The sequence below is a fragment of the Oncorhynchus clarkii genome, chromosome 4 (genome assembly GCF_045791955.1).
Source record: "Oncorhynchus clarkii lewisi isolate Uvic-CL-2024 chromosome 4, UVic_Ocla_1.0, whole genome shotgun sequence".
In the NCBI taxonomy this organism is placed as follows: Eukaryota; Metazoa; Chordata; class Actinopteri; order Salmoniformes; family Salmonidae; genus Oncorhynchus; species Oncorhynchus clarkii.
The window spans coordinates 15415616-15438777 of record NC_092150.1 but is presented as its reverse complement, the minus strand read 5'-3'; the positions used below and the strand labels follow the sequence as shown (position 1 = coordinate 15438777).

General features: G+C 43.8%; 1 protein-coding gene across 2 annotated transcripts in view; it reads left to right on the top strand.

Moving 5' to 3' along the window:
• Positions 1 to 526: 526 nt before the first annotated feature.
• Positions 527 to 23162, top strand: part of LOC139406497 (protein Wnt-7b) — a 45160-nt gene continuing 22524 nt past the window's right edge. Inside the window, exons 1-2 of one of the 2 annotated variants that reach the window (XM_071149148.1) lie at positions 527 to 713; positions 8557 to 8783. In XM_071149148.1, coding sequence (XP_071005249.1) covers positions 637 to 713; positions 8557 to 8783 — 304 coding nt within the window. In that variant the 5' untranslated portion in view covers positions 527 to 636. Of the gene's footprint in view, positions 714 to 2407; positions 2709 to 8556; positions 8784 to 23162 lie in introns of those variants that run through there. The other variant, XM_071149146.1, reaches the window with a different exon arrangement.

The following is a 23162-nucleotide window of genomic DNA, read 5'->3' as shown; positions in this document are numbered from 1 at the left end:
TAAGGCCGTTTCGGTTCGGCTATCTGTGTGTTACTGTACAACAACTGCACGTGTTCAGCTCAACCCCGAAGCCCGTCCCATGCCCTGCATATCCATACCAGTTCAAAGGAGGAGGCGTGGATAGAACTTTTCTTACCTGTATTAGAGTACCTGCAGCTACATGGAAAGAATTTAAGATGTCGTCAAGGGAGAGGAACTGCAACCGATGTGTCACGGCTTCAATACAGACGAGATTCTATTGAAAAGGAGGACATTGCACCGGGTGTAAATGTACCTGGCGCTAGCAAGAACAAGTGAGAATACATAACTTGCCCTACTTTGATACAAAGGACGAAATATAAGAACGCTTCACTCGAGAACTCATCTTTCTCATCGACCCCTCTCTCTCACTCTCATAAGTGTTTCGTTTTTTAACACGCACGTTTTGGATCAACATCACTCTGCGACTCTCACCTGTGACGCGTTGACAATGGATTTCAGACGGCTAAATATTTCAAAGGTGTTTAGATTTTACATTTTGGAAAACAGAAGTTACAGGCCTATCTGCATCTGGAAAGGTTAGGTATTGTAGTGTTGCCAATGTGAACATAAGCGTGACCATTTCATTCTAGTGAATGGCCAGTCCCAGAAGCGGTTATGATCGTGCACAGACCCCTCCGAAGGTGGAGTTTTTACGTCTTCTTGTGTTTTGGCATCATCTACTTAAGGCTTGGGTAAGTGTAAATGTACTTATTGCAACTGTCAATATGTTTATGTTGCTTTGTTGTGTGTATTATTATTTTAAATATAGCCTACAACACGCTGTACCACATACGGCTATGGATATTCTGAATGTATACAAATGCAGTGTAATTCGGGCAGTAATTCGACCCACCTGCCCTTTTGACCTAAATGACATATAACAAACTAACTAAAAAAACTCAGTGTGTTCCGTCCATGTCAGTGTTCAAATAAACCTGACACCCATAGCCATCAGGGACAACTGCTGGACGCGTGCGTAAAAGCTGTCCAATTATTTAGCGGTTTGCAAAAACCCCCAAAGAAGATTAATCCATATTCAATTTTATTTTTTGTTCCTCTGCTCAGAGTCTGGTTGGTCTGTCGCTCTATAGGGAGATAATTTGACCCGCTGTCTGTCTCCACCGCTCCGGCTCACTGCTGCATACCTTCATTAATAGCGGCAGCCTGGTTGAGTTGTATTTCCACATTCCACAGCCTAGACTGAGTTTTTACCTGTTTTGCAATAGCTCACCTTGATGCATAAAGAGAGATGATTTATACATGTTCTGTGTTTGCAAAAACAAGAAGAGATGCCATACCTCATAGAGAATAATTATATGCAACCAGTTCATAAAAAATTGTAATAAAACACATCTATTTCAACAGAGGTAAGACTTTCAGACTAGTGTTGCTCCTCATACAAGAATCCATAGCCATGTCACAGTTATCAAAACAACAGGTGTCATTCCCCAGCTCGTTCCATTGCTGTGATCCTTGAGTGAAATTGGCCTAACGGATAACCTCCACAGGTATTCATATCTAAACAGTTCAAACAGGGAAAATCACTCCAAGTGAAGCGTCACCAGATATCTCATGGTTTCATCAAGCCAAACCAGTTAGCTCATTCCCGCGCCTACTACTCCCTCCATCAGCCTGGGAAAATCTTTCACGATGACCTCTTCACACACAATAAGTGGAGTCTGCAGGTGACGAGTGAAATCACGTTGGGCTGAAGCGATTGTGCAGACGGAGCCTTTCATTCACTGGGTTCAACGCAAAGATGCACCTTGCGGATCCTGAGTATTAAAACGTCTAATTCTGCAGTGAGACTGTGAGAGCTTGTTGGTATTAACACCTTAACCTGCAGTACTCTTTTATAGATAGACTGAAGCCATTAATAACACATCATATCAATTGATAATTTATATACAGTTAGTTATTAGGCTTTTCACAATGTATGTCTATTAATTAAATAACGATATGATCACATTAACTTTTTTAACAAGCTTTGGATAAAATGTTTGCAATACAATTTAATATATTTGCTTTACGCCATTACGCACGGACGTTTTTTTTCTTCAACCTGATGATGTGTGTGTGAATCAGTAGGCCTAAAGATGAAACCGTCGGTGAGTGCGCCAGTGTTTGTTTACTTTGGAGTTTGATTTGATGAATGAAATACAGCTTTCCAGGGTTGCAGCGGATCACTATCACCCTATGGTCCTGTTGTGGCGCAAAAGTGGGCGGATAGCAGTGTCTCTCTGCCCAATGGCAGCCACGACTCTCATGAGAGTGAAGAAAGGCACTTTTCTGCCATCCAAAATCCCTAAAACCATCATCATTCCGGCTCGGAAACCACACTCTGTAACAGCCTCTACCGCTGAGAGATGACAGAGCCAATCTCCGCGCCCGCTGCACACTCACGGCCCTGGGACTGGGAGCTAGGAGCTGCATAGCACCGCCACTCAAGCGAGCACCGCAAACGCTTCGCAGCAAACCGGGAGTCAGCTGTTTGATTTTGGAGCAAAGGGGAACTAAAACGAGCGACATCAAGGAATTAAAAAGGAGTTTATCACATTATTTCGTTTCACTCCATCAGAAAGCGGCCATTTGTTCAATGTCATCATGATCATATTCTCGTCGCGCAGTGTACTGCTATCAGTCTACTATCCACAGATCTTCCTCATCCTTACGAGTGGGAGCTACCTGTAAGTTGACCCAATCAACGGGCCCCTTAGTTAGCTCACTTGTGTGCTTTTGTGTTCAAAGACATACTGAGTAGGCCTATATGAATTTAATTTTCGAGATACTTGTTGGATAATTCTGTTGTTAAATCTCTCTCTGAAAGATTGGCGCAGGTTGTTGGTTAAGGTATGGTTGTTTGCTTCCACAGTGTACGTCCCTACTAAAAACGGTTTGAACATAGAACATACAACATCGTTGAATATAGGACAACTAGGGTATATCAAAATGAAGATTCCAACATTATTTCGATGTCAGCGCTTTTCTGCTTGGGTGTGCATTTTACGCACCGAATTTGATTGAATATTGGGTATTTCCAGACATTCGATTGTGTTCTAAAGACGTTACCGTTTAAAATGACAAAATTATACTCAAAATCTATTCGTTATCAAAGCATACATGTATGTTTCAGGTAGCTGGGGAATCCCTCCGGTCCACGTGGTAAATAACGGATCGAGTTTTACGTCGATGTCAATTACCCGAAGTCCTATTTTATGGGCAGGTTGTAACACAGGACTTGCTTCTGATGAGGTAATATAAATACTTTTTTTGTTAGGTCTATTTATTCTTCTTAAAGACCCAAATCCTCCTTACAACATTGTAATGACGGTTGGACACGGTTTCATTTGGCCACAGAGTGGCAGAGATGTTCAAGACAATTAAATGGAGAGAGAACATTATTTCATTTTTCCCCCTATGTTAGCAAACCCCGAAGGTATGAATAGCTTTTACGCATGCATTGGATTATTACCTGTCACAGATGTGGATATGGATTCGGATTTATGCATTACATCACCCATGGTTTTATGCAGATCTACTAAGGTATAATTTAAAGCCACATCTGGAAAAGTGGCTGTAAAACATCGGTCTCTGACATGTAAGCACGTGATTGACACTAGTCATAATACTTGCGTCATTTAATCAGTTGCTCTCGCAAGATAACGTTTTATTTTCGGTTTAAAAATAATTACTGAACCATACTTTGAATCCATCCTGGAGACCCGAAACTTGATGTTACTGGAGACCCCAAACTTGATGTTAAAATATATGTGGTTCATGGTTGCAGTTAAAAGTGGCTATGCCTATGTTTAGTATGGATTTGCACATTATAAACTACATACCATTGTTTGAATTTGTAATTTAAACATGCTTAATTACAGTACAGAAAATGAAATAGGTTTTAGGGATGAGGATGTTTTTAAAGTGGAAAAAGAAAAGAGAGGATTGTGATCCCCATCCTCCAAGGTGCTCCTTTCTCTCTCGTTACATGTGCAAATAATGTTTATATGTGTTAAACTCACATTGACATTTGGTGAACTGCATGGGTGACAAATAAATCATCCACACACAGAGGGATTAGTCAGAGTACGCTATAATTCAATTAAATAATATTCAATTAAGGTCAATCACACATTTAAAGTTGCCTTTATTGCACCACGTCACCAAATAGGAACATTATGTCGTTTTTAAAACGGGGAACTTTAGAACTACGTTTTTACCTTATTAAACCCTAATAAAATCAACGTGGAATAAGACATGAAAACGAGCTCCTTTGCTGTTCTACTTATTTATCTTGCCTTCAAATAGGCCTACATATATTACACAAGTTTTAAAAGCTTTTCATTAGAGAACTATTTGTTTTTACTTAAGGTAAATATTATTCATTGATATCGTAAATTTCCACAAAACAGCTTAATTTCGTTTCACAATTGATATTCCAGCAATTTGCCACTGGAGCACTTTGTGTCTGACATCTTATTTCTCAGTGAGACATACCTGTGAGCTTAATGCTGTGTCATATCAAAGGCATTCTTTCTGATGGAATAGGTGTGTGTGTGTTGGTGTGTCTGTAGCCCCATCCAACCCACCACTTTATAATGGAAGGTTTGTGGGAAGGTTATTTTGCCTGGACAATAATACACTGTGGGAATCACTGGATTTGCTATAGTTAACATCCCTACATAGCCTACTGTACATTTCTGGTAGCAGAATTGTTTCTATAATGAGCAAAAATATGAACGCAACATGCAACAATTTCAACAATTTTACTGAGTTACAGTTCATATAAAGAAATCAGTCAATTTAAATAAATGCATTAGGCCCTAATCTATGGATTTCACATGACAGGACATAGGCCCACCCACTAGGGAGCCAGGCCCAGCCAATCAGAAATAGTTTTTTTTGCCACAAAAGGGCTTTATTACATAAATACTCCTCAGTTTCATCAGCTGTCCGGGTGGCTAATCTCAGATGATGCAGAGGTCCAGGGGCGGCGTGGTTACACGTGGTCTGAGGTTGTGAGGCCGGTTGGATGTGCTGAAATAATGATCTAAAATGACGTTGGATGCGCTTATGGTAAAGAAATTAACTTTAAATTCTCTGGCAACAGCTCTGGTGGACATTCCTGCAGTCAGCATGCCAATTTTTGAGTGGCCTTTTATTGTCCCCATGCAGCACAAGGTGCACCTGTGTAATTATCCTGCTGTTTAATCATCGTCTTGACATACCACACCTGTCAGCTGGATAGATTATCTTGGCAAAGGAAAAATGCTCACTAACAGGGATGTAAACAAATTTGTACACAAAATTTGAGACTAATAAACTTTTGTGCTTTTGGAAAATGTCAGAGATCTTTTTTTCACTCATTAAACACGGGGCCAACACTTTACATGTTGCGTTTATACAGCATTTTTGTTTAGTATATATTGTAGATCTTTTTTTTTCTTTAAAAACCTTTACCAAAAGTACTTACACTTTCAACATGAAGACCGGATAACACATTTTTGGTTAACACATTCTTTGGTTAACACATATTCACAATATCTAATTTGAGCAGGCAATGGGGCTCCTAGCTGTGTCTATTGCAGTGCTCCCTGTCGCAAACTGCTACTGGGCACACAGAGTTGTCACTAAGCAAACAGAATCGCATTTGTGCACTTTGATGATGCAGGGATTTAACAGCTTAACTGAGGAACACTCTGTTTTGCATTGTCTGCTGCTTTTGCAAGCCCATGTTAGACAGTGATACTGGGAATTGGCAGCTGGAAATGGCAAGGATACTATTACCCAGGAGAATAATAGCAATATCATTAAGCTCCTCATAATCACTTTAATAGTCAGTGAGGTGCACAGTGACTCGTTGCTGACCGAGACGCGACACACAGGTATTACTGTTGTTATTGTTGTTATAGGATATTTGGGATCTATGTCTGCCAAACTCTTTTGTTCTCCTGACTGTGTCACGTGATGTAATCCAGAGCATCGGTTTACCTTGCTAGAGCAGTGCACCTGACCTCATAAACATTAGCATAATGCAGTATATGATTCCAACATACATTTAAACCACAAACTCCATGGGGGTTGTTTTACAGTAGAGAAGGTTGGTGGAGCATTTGGATGGTTTTGTTTGGTAGACATCAAGGAACAACAGGTTTGAGAGGTATGCAGAGTTATTTTAGTGCTCTGTGCTTCACAAATTATTTGCTTTATATCTCAATTTCAGTTTTGGATGGATATGAAGCTGAGATTTTGAATGACATTTGAGAGATTTCTAATGGCATTTGCCAGACTTTGATTATGCACCTGATTTCGTTACGCCTGCATGGTGATTATGTTATCTTTGCAAAGATCAAAGCATGGGTGAGGTTAATTTATCATATGGTTTTGGATATGAAAAACAGAGAGGTATATGTTGCTTAGGATGCACAGCAGTTTTGAAGCAAGCAGGGATGACTGAATCATCTCTTTTGCACTAATGAAATCCTTTGCAGTTCATTTGAGTTCACTGGGCTTAAATGTTTGAATCTTTAAGAATTTTAAACAACTTTTGCAACTGAAGCTTACCCACAACACATCGATAGTACATCCTCTAGTGCAGATGAAGTACCAACGATCCTGAATTAGACAGAAGTATTTCTTGTTTCCAGAGATGACTGGTTGCCGTTCTGGTTTAATTTCAACATGTCATGTGGTTTTACATTCAAGGTTTATTTTTTATCTGGAGAGAGCCAAACAATTAAGATGAACATGGTTGGCCATAACCAATTTACAATCAATATTCTTTCACTCTTTGGGTTGTTTGAGTCAGAGGGGCAGTATGGTTTTGTTCCATAATCGTTTTGAAGGGGAATCCACAAAATGCAGTCGACCCCGCTCTCTCTTCTCTCCCTCTTTTCTTTGTCACACTCCCTTCTCCCCCACTCTCCTCTCCTCCCCTTTCTCTCTTCTCTCCCTCTCTCCTCTCTCTCCCCTTTCTCTCTTCTCCCCCTCTCTCTCCCCCCTTTCTCTCTTCTCTCCCTCTCTCCTCTCTCTCCCATTTCTCTCTTCTCTCTCCCCCCTTTCTCTCTTCTCTCCCTCTCTCCTCTCTCCCCTTTCTCTCTCCTCTCTCTCCCCTTTCTCTCTTTTCTCTCCCCCTTTCTCTCTTCTCTCCCTATCTCCTCTCTCCCCTTTCTCTCTTCTCTCCCTCTTTCCCCTTTCTCTCTTTTCTCTCCCCCTTTCTCTCTTCTCTCCCTCTCTCCTCTCTCCCCTTTTTCTCTTCTCTCCCTCTCTCACCTTTCTCTCTTCTCTCCCCCCTTTCTCTCTTCTCTCCCTCTCTCCCCTTTCTCTCTTCTCTCCCTCTCCTCTCTCTCCCCTTTCTCTCTTTTCTCTCCCCCCTTCTCTCTCCCCTTTCTCTCTCCCTCCCCCCTCTCTCTCTACCCCTACTGTCGTTTTTCGCTGACACACAACTTGCCTGCATCAGCCTGCCCTGCTTGTGGTAAAGCCCTTGAAGGCCTACGTCAGACATCAAAGCTGGCATTCGTCTTCATGCTCTTTTACGGCTCCTACTGACATGTTTGAAAGGCATGTATCTGCAGGGTTTGGATGGCAATAAACCATCTGATAGAGAAATAACCCCATTTGTTTAGCCGTCTGTTTTCTGGTACATGACTGTTCCAAACCCATCCAACATGTGTCAGGAACAGGGATGATATTAAGTCCCAAGGCGGTGATCAGAGGTGCTACAGAACAGCCTCTGAGGAGCAGAAGCTCCAAGGTGTCATGTCATGTCATGGGTTAAATGGCTGCTTGATCTAGGGTTAACCCTCGAGGACTTGCACCTCATTGGGCTTGCAGAGAGGCTGGTGTCGGAAACCTTGCTATTAGCCAGGCATACTGTAGCATAGCTATCAAAATGTGGATAAAGGAAAGAAATCTCACACAGGAAATATATTTATAGGCGGTGCAGTACACTGCATGCATGCTTTAAACAGATCAATCTCAAATTCGTGGGGATAACATAGTTGTGTGTGACCTCTTGGTTGAGAAGCCCAGTTACAAATTGAAGGCACGGTTGTGCCGGTGCAAGGCTTGCCCAGCTCCCTCATCCCTGGAAACAATTCTAGCCATGTTACCTAAAAATTAACGCAAAACTCCCAACTCATTTCTCTACGATCACGAGCCAAACCAATGCGGAGAGGCATTGTCAGTAAGAAAATAAACACAATGTCATTTTCTGCCTTGGATCTGTTTTACAATCCTATGCAGCGTCAGATATTGGTTTCAGATGCTCTCTTTTTATCTCACCTCTAATCCATTAAAATCTAATATTTTTTGTAAAACAGCACTGTGTAATTAAGGAATGCTCATCAAGGCTTTGGTTTAATTTATTCCTGGTCTGGAGAGGCCTAAAGTCCATGTAATCTATCCTGCAGTAGCACTGACTGACTATGTGTGTGTGTGTGTGTGTGTGTGTGTGTGTGTGTGTGTGTGTGTGTGTGTGTGTGTGTGTGTGTGTGTGCGTGCGTGTGTGTGTGTGTGTTACCTCCCGATCCATAGGGCCCTGTCTTCCGTGGTGGCATTGGGTGCCAACATCATCTGCAACAAGATCCCTGGGCTGGCTCCTCGCCAGAGGGCCATCTGCCAGAGCCGCCCGGATGCCATCATCGTGGTGGGGGAGGGCGCCCAGCTGGGCATCAATGAGTGTCAGTACCAGTTCCGCTATGGCCGCTGGAATTGCTCCGCCCTGGGGGAGAGGACTGTCTTTGGACAGGAGCTGCGAGTAGGTCAGTCTGGGCTTCTTGGGCCTGTCTCAAGGCTGGGGAGGATTTGGCTTTGGAGGGGGAGATCATTGTCTGCTGCACTAGGGTCTGACGCTGTAATTTCCTCAACTCAGAAAGACATGTATGCCAGATTTAGATTCAGAGTGTTTAATTGTCACATGGACAGGTTTGCAGGTGTGATTGCAGGGTACAGTGAAAATCTTAGGCTCCGAGCTCCAACATGCAGGACTGAGTAGAATGAAAGAATGAAAATAATAATAATAGTAATAAACAACAACAACAATAGACACAGAAATCATAACTGTAGCAATGATGAATAAATACATGTCCATTGGAGTTGGGGGGGGGGGGGGGTGACAAAAGGGGGAGCAGCATGACCATTGGGGGGGTGTGGGGACCATTTGAGATAAAAACAATACCAATTATAATAAAACAAAAATAAGTTTGCTACATTTGTGGGGAGGCATGAGGCTATCATTTTAAGAGTTACTTCAAATCTTATTTGCAGGGAGGACTGGATTGCAATCAGGGTGGGAAATTAACACCAGCCACCAGCCAAATGTTTGTAGATTTTGGCATTGGCTGGTAGAATGTCTATTCTTACCAGCCACATTGGAGGGTGGTCACACAGAGCATTTGGGAGTAGTAAAACAAAATGTCTCCAAAGCCCACATGGTAAAAAGCAACAACAACATGTGTGTGTGTCATCTCAATGCTACAGTGGTGAAAGCGGGATGGGGTACCGTTTTTTCTGTTATTTATCTGGTAAACAAATTGAGTGGCTGGTAAAATTAGGGCATCCACCAGAGACTGGTGGACCAAAGAGGACATTTCCCACCCTGATTGCAATGGTAGTCATCGGTCATTGAAGCTGTGATTGAAAACATTTTAATGGTAGCCTTCTCTAAATGGTAGCCTTCTCTAGATGGTAGCCTTCTCTAGATGTTAGCCTTCTCTAAATGGTAGCCTTCTCTAAATGGTAGCCTTAGAGTGGAACTCAGTACACTACCAAGCCCCGACCCCTGTAGCCTTGTGAAAAATGGATCTTCGCAAGCCAAACCCAAGCTGTACACATCAGAGTCTAACTTTAACCAACTGAGCACAACTCTATTGTATAACCATACATATTGTCAATGGTTGCTCAAGACGTCTTCATTATGTTACCATTCCAACATATTCCAGTCCGGTGTATCCTCATCTCAATTAACACTGTTACTTTTCTGCAGCATGGCTTGGTTTCTGTTGATGTAAGATTTGCATTGAACTTCTGGTTAAAAGTATGCCGTACATTGCTGGCTGTACCAAAGTTATGGAAAGGTTACCAGAAGCACTAAAGTCTAATGGGGAAAAAGTATGGTGGAAAAATTATATAGCAAATGAGGAGACAACCAATGGTATTATTGTAGAGAACGTTGTTGAACCAAAATACTGTAGATGGCCACATCTGTTGTTCATCTTAGAAAACTGGTTGTGTCCATTGCTTGGTTCGTGTGTGTGTGTGTGTGTGTGCGTGTGTGTGTGGTGTGTGTGTGTGTGTGTGTGTACATACAGTCAGAACAAGCTACAAACAGACAAACATTTACATTTACATTTACGGTGTTTTCGTTGGAAATGGCATTCTGCAGAGCTCTTCTGCGTGGCTTTTTTTTACAAGGACTTTTATACATTTCCTTTCATTTAGAAATGTTTTGTTGCTGTTAAAGTGCGGTTTGACTATGCATTTAATCCAATAGCTCTGTTAACAATCACTGCTATTTAAGAGCGGCTGACTTAGCTCCAACCTCTCTAAAAGCATTTTTCTTTGTTGTAATTCTGGCGCTTTGGTAATGGATCTCGTCTCATTTTCTTCTGTTTTCAGCATCTCTTCTTTTTCATCTTTTCTTTTTTACAAAGCTTCAGAGAGACGTGAAGTGAACAGCACCGCAGGGTACGCCTTGCTTATCACTGAGAACATGATCAGGCTACTGCATGTCTCTGATTACTGGATCTTCTTTTCTTTAGTCCCTGAACAACTATGCTGCTAATGTTTTTAGACAATTTGTATGACTTTTTCTTCTTATTTTACTCATGACCCCGGCCACATCTATGGTCAAAGCCTTAACTCAGTCAGGCTTGGACTTTAACTTTAGAGGGATGTTTCCCTCTCTCCTATACGCTGAGAGAGAGGGAGAGAGAAAGGGAGAGAGAGAGAGAGAGAGAGAGAGAGAGAGAGAGAGAGAGAGAGAGAGAGAGAGATAGATAGAGTCCTTGTTCTCTACAGTACTGCCATACTGTCCTCTATGATAATCTGTGGCAGTGAAACCAGGGATGTTGCACTACACTCTCTCAGAACTGGAGCCAGACCATGGGTACTGGTACTGTACAGTATGACTCACACTGGTTAGTGATTGGCTGCTACCAGGGTCTCCATGGGCGAATTACCTGTGAGGTCACCTGCTCCAGTACTGTAGGTAGAAAGGTCATTGGATGGCCATTCAGTCAGTATTCAGCTTAGGGTTTTCATGTCCCTTACTAGGTCATCATGGGACGCCACATCAACCAGCACTGCTGCATGTCAACTTCCACTTCTAAAAGTGGCCCTATTTAGTGGTTTCCGTAAACACCTTATTGTCAATCTGCCATTGGGTTTTTCAATGCTGCTTGTTTTTGATACTAATTTGATATTTACAATTAGTGAACATTGAGAGTAGCCGTGCTCTCTAATTCTGTTGTATTTATGACAGTACTGTTGTTCAGTGTGGGATATGAAGTCATGGAATACACCTCCTTAGTAGACAAACATTCCAATCCTTTTCCTTCTCCTCCCACATAATCAACTCCTAGGAAAAGATCCCTGTTCTGCTCCTGCTGAAGTTTTTCATTCAAATCCCCAAATTATGAACACTAAACCTTTCCTCTTCTCAATGATCCAGTCTTCATTTTGGATCAGGGGAGATGCCGTCGTTTTCTGAAGAGTTAAAGATCAGGGAACCACAAGCCTAATGCTTTCTCTCTGCGCTGCTTGCACTGGGATGGAGTCGGTCAGTTTGGCCGGGTTCCGTGGTATTACATTCGCCTTCCAAGAAAGCACACATTAATAGCTGGGTTATTGAGAATTACAGAACCCCAAATATCTTGATTCAAGGAAAGATTCTGTTTCAGAAAAGGCCAGTAATTTGATATTTATTTCTGTGTTATACTGTAAATATAGATCCTTTCGAGAAAAAGGGTGCTGTTGGCTAACGCCGCGCTCCTCAACACTGGCAGTTCTGTTCCATGGGACTTTAAAGGATGGATGGAAACATGCTCATTATGGCCATGTCCTTCAACAGTTCCTCTATTGTGCGAAGAGTCGTTGGCTCTCCTGTTATGTTCTAAATGACACGTTGGAGAACAAGGCCATAAACACTGAAACCTGGGTATTAAAATATGTTTGTGTTTCCTCCAATGGACACAGAAGATTTAGCAATCTCACTCACTCACGTTGTAGTATGCCACAGCACAATGACATTGGCACCACTCTGACAGTTGAGCCAATAAAATATGGAGTGAATTATCCTGTGCTAACAGAAGTGGGTGTCATTGAACGGCATATTTCCCTCAGTTAATAACGCAATTGAAGTCAGATCCATCATCAAGGCAGGGAGGGGCTATGGATAGTCAAAGCAAATTGACGCAGTAGGGTTGGACAGAGACATGGAAAAAGCCAGGATAAATGGCAAGAGAGTGATACTCAGCAGCAATTTTCTGATACAGTAAGAATAGTAGGGATGAATGGTGGGTTGTTTCCTGTGGGAAGTCAACACCTTGTCAGTTTTAACACTGCTGTCTACTTTGGCCTGTTGCTGGTCAGTTAAGATTATATATATATATTTTTTTTTTATTTTATTTTTTATTTGACCCCTTTTTCTCCCCAATTTCATGGTATCCAATTGTTTTTAGTAGCTACTATCTTGTCTCATCGCTACAACTCCCGTACGGGTTCGGGAGAGACGAAGTTGAAAGTCATGTGTCCTCCGATACATAACCCAACCAAGCCGCACTGCTTATTAACAGAGCGCGCATCCAACCTGGAAGCCAGCCGCACCAATGTGTCGTAGGAAACACCGTGCACCTGGCAACCTTGGTTAGTGCGCACTGCGCCCGGCACGCCACAGGAGTCGCTGGTGCGCGATGAGACAAGGATATCCCTACCGGCCAAACCCTTCCTAACCCGGACGACGCTAGGCCAATTGTGCACCGGTTCCAACTTGCTCAATGTGACTACAAAATATCTCAAAAGTTACCTGCAAACTTTGCCAAAACAATTCAAACTACTTTTGTCATACAACTTTGGGTATTTTTTAACGTAAATAATCGATAAAATTGAAGACGGGATCTGTGCTCAATACAGGAAGAAAACAAACTGAAGCATGCTTTCTGGTCACGCGCCTGTATCTAACAGTACACTTCAAGTGACCCTCGTTCAAGATGGCGTACTTCTTCATTACACAAAGGAATAACCTCAACCAATTTCTAAAGATGGTTGACATCCAGTGGAAGCGATAGGAACTGCAAGAAGGTCCCTTAGAAATCTGGATTCCCAATGAAAATTCTTTGAAAAGAGAGTGACCTCAAAACAAAACAAATTCTGAATGGTTTGTCCTCGGGGTTTCGCCTGCTAAATAAGTTCTGCTATACTCACAGACATGATTCAAACCGTTTTAGAAACTTCAGAGTGTTTTCTGTCCAAATCCACTAATAATATGCATATCTTATCTTCCGGGGATGAGTAGCAGGCAGTTGAATTTGGGCATGCATTTCATCCGGACGTGAAAATACTGCCCCCTGTCACCAATAAGTTAAAAGAACCCTGTCGTTATATTATGTGAAATAGTAGATTGTAGGGAGCACCAGGGAAGTCCTAAGCCCCTGAGCCTGAGCACCTTCAGATTGAACAACCTCAGCCTGAACAGAAGAGCAGAGCGCTTGATGTTAGCGATTATAGTATGAAAGCAGACACCTTTCAACGGCTACACTCAGCATCAAAGGCAGAGGTAGGCTCCGTCATCTAACTGCCCTGCCCTGGTTACTTTCTATTTAACATTCCAACCAGTTTGTCACCATAGGGATTCATGCTTTTCATCTCAAAGAGGTTCATGTTGTGCTCAATGATGAAATATTGCAGAAGTTAAATCACTTCAGCCCCTGGCTCAGTCAGTCCTCCCCCTGGCTCAATCACTCTGACCCCTGGCTCAATCACTCTGTCCCCTGGCTCAATCACTCTGTCCCCTGGCTCATCACTCTGACCCCTGTCTCAATCACTCTGTCTCCTGGCTCAATCACTCTGTCCCCTGGCTCAATCACTCTGTCCCCTGGCTCAATCACTCTGTCCCCTGGCTCAATCAGTCTGTCCCCTGGCTCAATCACTCTGTCCCCTGGCTCAATCACTCTGTCCCCTGGCTCAATCACTCTGTCCCCTGGCTCAATCACTCTGTCCCCTGGCTCAATCAGTCTGGCCCCTGGCTCAATCACTCTGTCCCCTGGCTCAATCAGTCTGGACCCTGGCTCAATCACTCTGACCCCTGGCTCAATCAGTCTGTCCCCTGGCTCAATCACTCTGTCCCCTGGCTCAATCAGTCTGGCCCCTGGCTCAATCACTCTGTCCCCTGGCTCAATCAGTCTGGCCCCTGGCTCAATCACTCTACCCCCTGGCTCATTGCACAATAATGGAGAATGGATGCAGCAAAGGGGTTGGTGAACCTCAGTGTAGAATAAAGGAACGCTGCTATTATTTCATACCAACGCTAAAAGCCTGGGTTGGGCTTGGGAATCCACTTTATAGAATCTATTAGAGACTGGAGACCTCAACCCACAGGCTTTGATTCAATGACAAAGCAATACAGTAGATGCCTATCCCTTAGTTTTTTGACCAATTATCAGAGAGGAGAAGCTGTCAGACTAACAGGCAGTTCTCACAGGCTGTGAGTTGAGTTATAGCGCTGAGCCTGACATTGCGTTGCACCAGACAGACAGACAGACAGGCAGGCAGGCAGGCATGCTGTGAGTTGAGTTATAGCGCTGAGCCTGACATTGCTTTGCACCAGACAGACAGACAGACAGACAGACAGACAGACAGACAGACAGACAGACAGACAGACAGGCAGGCAGGCAGGCAGGCAGGCAGGCAGGCAGGCAGGCAGGCATGCTGTGAGTTGAGTTATAGCGCTGAGCCTGACATTGCGTTGCACCAGACAGACAGACAGACAGACAGGCAGGCAGGCAGGCAGGCAGGCAGGCAGGCAGGCAGGCAGGCATGCTGTGAGTTGAGTTATAGAGCTGAGCCTGACTCCATGAGTACAGCTCTGGAGAGAGGCACTCCAAGGCACGACCAGGTAGGAGGCGAACGGACTGCAAGAGAAACGCGGACCAGCTCCAACTGCCTGGTTACCAAGCAAACGAGAGGTCCGGTGCTTTAGGAAGAGGCGAAAACAAACAGGGGTGGAATGTGGGAGCTGGTGGGGGGTGGTTCCATCTCTATTTCCTCTCCCCTTGGCCCATAGCAAACAGTATCATCTCCCCAAGGAAGCTCTGTCTCACTCCCACACAGCACGGGGGGTGGGCTGAGAGGTGTAGACGGGCTGGGCTGAGAGGTGTAGACAGGGTGGGCTGAGAGATGTAGACGGGGTGGGCTGAGAGGTGCAGACGGGGTGGGCTGAGAGGTGTAGACAGGGTGGACTGAGAGGTGTACAGTAGAAAGGGTGGGCTGAGAGGTGTACAGTAGACAGGGTGGACTGAGAGGTGTAGACAGGGTGGGATGAGAGGTGTAGACGGGGTGGGCTGAGAGGTGTTTATAGGGTGGGCTGAGAGGTGTAGACGGGGTGGGCTGAGAGGTGTAGACGGTGTGGGCTGAGTGGTGCAGACGGGGTGGGTTGAGAGGTGTAGACGGGGTGGGCTGAGAGGTGTACAGTAGACAGGGTGGGCTGAGAGGTGTACAGTAGACAGGGTGGATTGAGAGGTGTACAGTAGACAGGGTGGGTTGAGAGGTGTACAGTAGACAGGGTGGGTTGAGAGGTGTAGACGGGGTGGGCTGAGAGGTGTACAGTAGACAGGGTGGGCTGAGAGGTGTACAGTAGACGGGGTGGGCTGAGAGGTGCAGACGGTGTGGGCTGAGTGGTGCAGACGGGGTGGGTTGAGAGGTGTAGACGGGGTGGGCTGAGAGGTGTACAGTAGACAGGGTGGGCTGAGAGGTGTAGACAGGGTGGGCTGAGAGGTGTAGACGGGGTGGGCTGAGAGGTGTACAGTAGACAGGGTGGGCTGAGAGGTGTACAGTAGACAGGGTGGGCTGAGAGGTGTACAGTAGACAGGGTGGATTGAGAGGTGTAGACAGGGTGGGATGAGAGGTGTAGACGGGGTGGGCTGAGAGGTGTAGACGGGGTGGGCTTAGAGGTGTAGACGGGGTGGGCTGAGAGGTGTAGACAGGGTGGGCTGAGAGGTGTAGATGGGGTGGGCTGAGAGGTGTAGACAGGGTGGGCTGAGAGGCGTACAGTAGACAGGGTGGGCGGAGAGGTGTAGACAGGGTGGGCTGAGAGGTGTAGACGGGGTGGGCTGAGAGGTGTACAGTAGACGGAGTGCGCTGAGAGGTATAGATGGGGAGGGGTTCAGAAGGGGAGGATAGGGGTGCAGGGTTGCCGGGGTAGGCCGAGCCAAACAGACGTCTAGCCAGATAAATGATGAGCAAGTCAGCAGGTTCATTGAAAGCCACTTGAGTGGAACATTCTAGATCAGTAGCTGAAGATGGAAACTACTACGCCCCTAAACAGACCAGCTCCCCCACCCCGACCCGGATCAGACAAGGTCACTGTCAATAGATCACATCGCTCCATAAGTCACGGTGATTAGAGTGTGTTTTTATCTCTCTTTAGAAGTGGGCTGCACAGAGGAAGGTGAATCATGTTTTGGCATTGTATTGGAGGAGAGTTTGACTTATACAGGTCACTCCAAAGGAATATCTGTGATTTATAGTGCTGAGGGATTAATCAAAATTCTGGTTATTTTTTATTTATTTTTAACAATGAATTGACCCAAGTTAGTTCCATTATTTGAATTCCATTCAATAAGCAACATTCCTCAGATTCTCTAGAGATACAGTGGGGAGAACAAGTATTTGATTCACTGCCGATTTTGCAGGTTTTCCTACTTACAAAGCATGTAGAGGTCTGTAATTTTTATCATAGGTACACTTCAACTGTGAGAGACGGAATCTAAAACAAAAATCCGGAAAATCACATTGTAAGATTTTTAAGTAATTAATAAGCAGTAATGGACAGTCACTACCATCACGGGACTTTATTTAATTGTTTTATTCTGTGTTGTTACAGCATTCAACCAACATCATGCATCGTGCATTTAATGTATAAAAATAATAATATCGAAACCAAAGTAGAAACCATGATTCTTTTTTAATAATCGAACCAAAAACAAACCAAACTCAAAAGCACTAATTGCTCAGCAGTCGTGAATTGGATATATTTTGTGTTTATGTTTTTGTATTAATAACTATTTTTGGGACAGGGAACAGCATTTTCACTTTTGGATGAATAGCCTACCCAGAGCGAACTGCCTCCTACTCTGTCCCAGATGTTAATATATGCATATTATTAGTAGTATTGGATAGAAAACACTCTGGAGTTTCTAAAACTGTTTGAATGATGTCTATGAGTATAACAGAACCCATATGGCAGACGAAAACCTGAGAAAAATCCAACCAGGAAGTGGGACATCTGAGGTTTGTAGTTTTTCAAAGCTTGGCCTACACATTGAGATATGGATAAAGTTGCACTTCCTACGGCTTCCACTAGATGTCAACCGTCTTTAGAAACTTGAATGAGGATTCTACTATAAAGGAGGGGCTCATGAGACCTCTTTGAGTCAGTGGTCTGGCAGAGTGCCTTGGTCTCATGACGCGCGCTCCCGACAGAGTTACCTCTCGTTCCAGTGCTTTTCTTCAGACAAAGGAATTCTCCGGTTGGAACATTATTGATGTTTTATGTTAAAAACATCCTAAAGATTGATTCCATACATCGTTTGACATGTTTCTAAGGGACTGTAACGGAACTTTTGTAGTTTTTGTCTGGACGAAGTGCCTGCGCCTCATGAAGATGGATTACTGGGCTGAACACTCTAACAACAAGTGGCTATTTGGACCTAAATTATGGACTTTATGGAACATTATGGAACAAATCAGTCATTTATTGTCGAACTGGGATTCCTGGGAGTGCCTTCTGATGAAGATCACCAAAGGTAAGTGAATATTTATGGTATTGTTTCTAACTTCTGTTGACTCCAAAATGGCAGATATTCCTCTGGCTGTTTTGGGTTCTGAGCGCCGTTCTCAGATTATGCTTTTTCCGTAAAGTTCTTTTGAAATCTGACACAGCGGTTGCATTAAGGAGAAGTCTATCTTTAATTCTGTGAATGACAGTTGTATCTTTTATCAATGTTTATTATGAGTATTTCTGCAAAATCACCGGATGTTTTGGAATCAAAACATTACTGCACGTAACGCGCCAATGTAAACTGAGATTTTTGGATATAAATATGCACATTATTGAACAAAGCATACATGTATTGTGTAACATGATGTCCTATGAGTGTCATCTGATGAAGATCGTCAAAGGTTAGTGATTAATTTTGTCTATATTTCTGCTTTTTGTGACTCCTCTCTTTGGCTGGAAAAATGGCTGTGTTTTTTTGACTTGGATATGACCTAACAATCATATGTTGTGCATTCGCTGTAAAGCATTTTTGAAATCGGACACGATGGGTAGATTAACAAGATGTTTATCTTTAATATGCTGTATTGGATTTGTTAATGTGTGAAAGTTATATATTTCAAAAAATATATTTTTGAATTTCGCACGTTGCCTTAGCAGCGGAATGTTGTGGAGGGGTTCCGCTAGCGGAATGCCTGCCCTAGAAAGGTTAATGGCTCTGGTCAGATAAAGTATGAGGTGCACTAGATTGCGGTTGGAGCAAAAACCTACAGGAAGGTAGCGCTCCAGAAACACGGTATGAGAGCCCTGTGCTAGGCTCATAGGTGTTCAAATAAATCAGGGTTTCCCAAAGTCGGTCCTGGGACCCCCCTGGGTGCACATTTTGTTTTTTGTCCTAGCACTACACAGCTGATTCAAATAATCAAAGCTTGATGATAAGTTGCAAGTGATAGTGTAAATTATTCATTAGCGGTTTGAGCGCAAACAAAGAAAGTATAGCTCTGTCTCATGGACTGTAATATAGCCAAAGCTCACAATTGGAGGACAACTAATACTCCATTCCAATTATAAATTAATTGGTCAGAGTTACTTCCCTTTCTCAGAATCAATTGATGGTCATTTGATGTGAAAGAGCGCAAATGCCGATGGTATCTACATACAGTTGAAGTTGGAAATTTACGTACACCTTAGCTAAATATATTTAAACTCAGTTTTTCACAATTCCTGACATTTAATCCAAGTAAAAATTCCCTGTCTTAGCTCAGTCAGGATCAGCACTTTATTTTAATAATGTGAAATGTCAGAATAATAGTAGAGAGAATTATTTCATCACATTCCCAGTGGGTCAGAAGTTTACACTCAATTAGTATTTGGTAGCATTGCCTTTAAATTGTTTAACTTGGGTCAAAAGTTTTGGGTAGCCTTCCAGAAGCTTCCCACAATCAGTTGGGTGAATTTTGGCCCATTCCTCCTGACAGAGCTGGTGTAACTGAATCAGGTTTGTAGGCCTCCTTGCTCACACACTATTTTTCAGTTCTGCCCACAAATCTTCTATAGGTTTGAGGTCAGGACTTTGTGATGGCCACTCCAATACCTTGACTTTGTTGTCCTTAAGCCATTTTGCCACAACTTTGGAAGTATGCTTGGGGTAATTGTCCCGCTCTGACCTTTAATATCTCTGTTTTCTTTATATTTTGGTTAGGTCAGGGTGTGATGAGGGTGGGTATGCTAGTTTTTGTATTGTCTAGGGTTTTGGTATGTCTAGGGGTTTTGTAGGTCTAGGTATTTATGTCTATGGTGGCCTGATACGGTTCCCAATCAGAGGCAGCTGTTTATTGTTGTCTCTGATTGGGGTTTATATTGAGGTGGCCATTTTCCCTTTTGTGTTTGTGGGTTCCTGTTCTATGTTTAGTTGCCTGTCTGCACTACTCATATTAGCTTCACGGTTCGTTTTGTTATTTTGTTCGTTTGTTCAGTGTTCATTCTTAAATAAAGAAGAATGTACGCATACCACGCTGCACCTTGGTCTGATTCATACGACGAATGTGACAGTAATTGTCAATTTGGAAGACCCATTTGCGACCAAGCTTTAACTTCCTGACTGATGTCTTGAGATGTTGCTTCAATATATCCACATAATCTTCCTCCCTCATGATGCCATCTAGTTTGTGAAGTGCACCAGTCCCTCCTCCAGCAAAGCACCCCCACAACATGATGTTGCCACCCCCGTACTTCACGGTTGGGGTAGTGTTCTTCGGCTTGCAAGTCTCCCCCTTTTTCCTCCAAACATAACAGTTATATTTTTGTTTCATCAGACCAGAGGACATTTCTCCAAAAAGTACGATCTTTGTCCTCATGTGCAGTTGCAAATCGTAGTCTGGCTTTTTGAAGGCGGTTTTGGAGCAGTGGCTTCTTCCTTGCTGAGCCGCCTTTCAGGTTGTGTCAATATAGGACTCGTTTTACTGTGGATATAGATACTTTTGTAACGGTTTCCTCCAGCGTCTTCACAAGGTCCTTTGCTGTTGTTCTGGGATTGATTTGCACTTTTCACACCAAGGTACGTTCATCTCTAGGAGACAGAACACATCTCCTTCCTGAGCGGTATGACGGCTGCGTGGTCCAATGGTGTTTACACGTACGTACTATTGTTTGTACAGATGAACGTGGTACCAACCAATCCTTGTTTATTGTGGAGAGATTTTTTTAAGAATAATTTTTTGGAAGAGCACTATAAGTTGATGCTTTGACACTCTCCCAAAATATCATTATTCACCTTTGTATAATACAGCTACTGAGCTATTCCTTTCAGCATCACTGTTTCTCCTCTTCCTGTTGGCTATGTTATTCTCAAGTAAATTATTGTAATCAAATCTGATAATTATGCTATCATACTATCTACAGCATTATTATGGATAGATATAGTATCTATTGATTTAATGTGCAACAACATAATGTCCATGAAGCTCTCAGAAAATGGAGTCACCCATAGCCAAGTAATTGATATCATGTGGATAACCCTATGCAAGTGATGCATACACTGTGCTATGCTAGAGTGGCAACAAATAACATACCTATGTTTGGAGCCATCATCATGTGGGTAGGCCTAATCCACTGGCCTCCTCCCTGTCAAGCCGCTGAGGCCAGGGGAAACAGAGTGGGATGAGGGACTCCTAATGGAAACATGCAGGATGTGTATCACCATCTGTAGGCTTTATCAGGATCATTAGAGTTTATCAGGTACTGTACTGTTGTCTGGCTGTGGGTTCCACTACAGTGTGGGCAGTATCTTTAGGCTTTATCAGGTACAGTAGTCTGGCTGTGAGTCGACCTACAGAGAGTGGGTTGTTATTACCCAAGGCAGGGCAAAGGTCAGTTCTTTTTCCCTTTAGACAGTGTGCAGTGTTTTCCCTAATGCGTTTGTTGGCTAGGTGGGGCCCAACACCTACGTCAGGGAAACAGTGATGTCTGATCCCCATGGCTGGTCTCTCTTCCTCTCTCTCTCCCCCTCTTTCTCGCTCTCTCTTTCTATCTCTCATTCTGTATACCCACCCACTCTCTCTCTCTGTTTCTCTCTCTATATATATATACAGTGCATTTGGAAAGTGTTCAGACCCCTTGACTTTGTACACATTTTGCTACATTACAGCCTCATTATGAAATTGATTAAATAGTTCCCCCCCATCAATCTACACACAATACCCCATGATGACAAAGTCTCTTTTTTAATTTATTTAGCAAACAGAAATATTACATTCACGTAAATATTCAGACCCTTTAATCAGTACTTTGTTGAAGCACCTTTGACAGAGATTATAGCCTCGAGTCTTCTTGGGTCTGACGCTAAAAGCTTGGCACACTTGTATTTGGGGAATTTCTCCCATTCTTCTCTGCAGATCCTCTCAAGCTATGTCAGGTTTGATGGGGAGCGTCTCTGCACAGCTATTTTCAGTTCTCCCCAGAGATGTTCGATCGTGTTCAAGTCTGCCTGGGCCACTCAAGGACATTCAGAGACTTGTCCCGAAGCCACTCCTGCATTGTCTTGGCTGTGTGCTTAGTGTCATTGTCCTGTTGGAAGGTGAACATTCACCCCAGTATGAAGTCCTGAGTGCTCGGGAGCAGGTTTTCATCAAGGATCTCTCTGTACTTTGCTGCGTTCATCTTTCCTTCGATACTGACTAGTATCCCAGTCCCTGCCGCTGAAAAACATCCACACAGCATGATGCTGCCACCACCTTGCTTCACCGTAGGGATGGTGCCAGGTTTCCTCCAGACATGACGATTGGCATTCAGACCAAAGAGTTCAATCTTGGTTTCATCAGACCAGAGAATCTTGTTTCTCATGGTCTGAGAGTCTGCTTTTTGGCATGCGCCAAGCGGGCTGTCATTTGCCTTTTACAGAGGAGTGGATTCCGTCTGGCTACTCTACCAGAAAAGGGCTGATTGGTGGAGAGATGCAGAGATGGTTGTCCTTCTGGAAGTTTCTCCTATCTCCACGTAGGAACTCTTGAGCTCTGTCAGAGTGACCATCAGGTTCTTGGTCACCTCCCTGACCAAGGCCCTTCTCTCCCGTTTTCTCAGTTTAGCCGGGCGGCCAGCTCTAGGAAGAGTCTTGGTGCTTTCAAACTTCTTCCATTTAAGAATGATGGATGCCACTGTGTTTTTGGGGACCTTCAATGCTGCAGATGTGACAGTATAAACTTTACGTCCGTCCCCTCGCCCCGACCTGGGCGCGAACCAGGGACGCCCGTCACCCCCCTTTTGACCTCCTCCTCTTTCCGCAGCAACCAGTGATCCGGGTCAACAGCATCAATGTAACAGTATAGACTTTACATCCGTTCCATCGCCCGGACCTGGGCGCGAACCAGGGACGCTCTGCACACATCAACAGTCACCATCGAAGCATCGTTACCCATTGCTCCACAAAAGCCGCAGCCCTTGCAGAGCAAGGAGAACCACTACTTCAAGGTCTCAGAGCAAGTGACGTCTCCGATTGAAACGCCACTAGTGCTAACTAGCTAGCCATTTCACATCGGCTACACAGACACTTTTTGGTACCCTTCCCCAGATCTGTGCCTCGACACAATACTGTCTCGGCGCTCTGCCGACAATTCTCTTGACCTCATGGCTTGTTTTTTTCTCTGGCATGCAC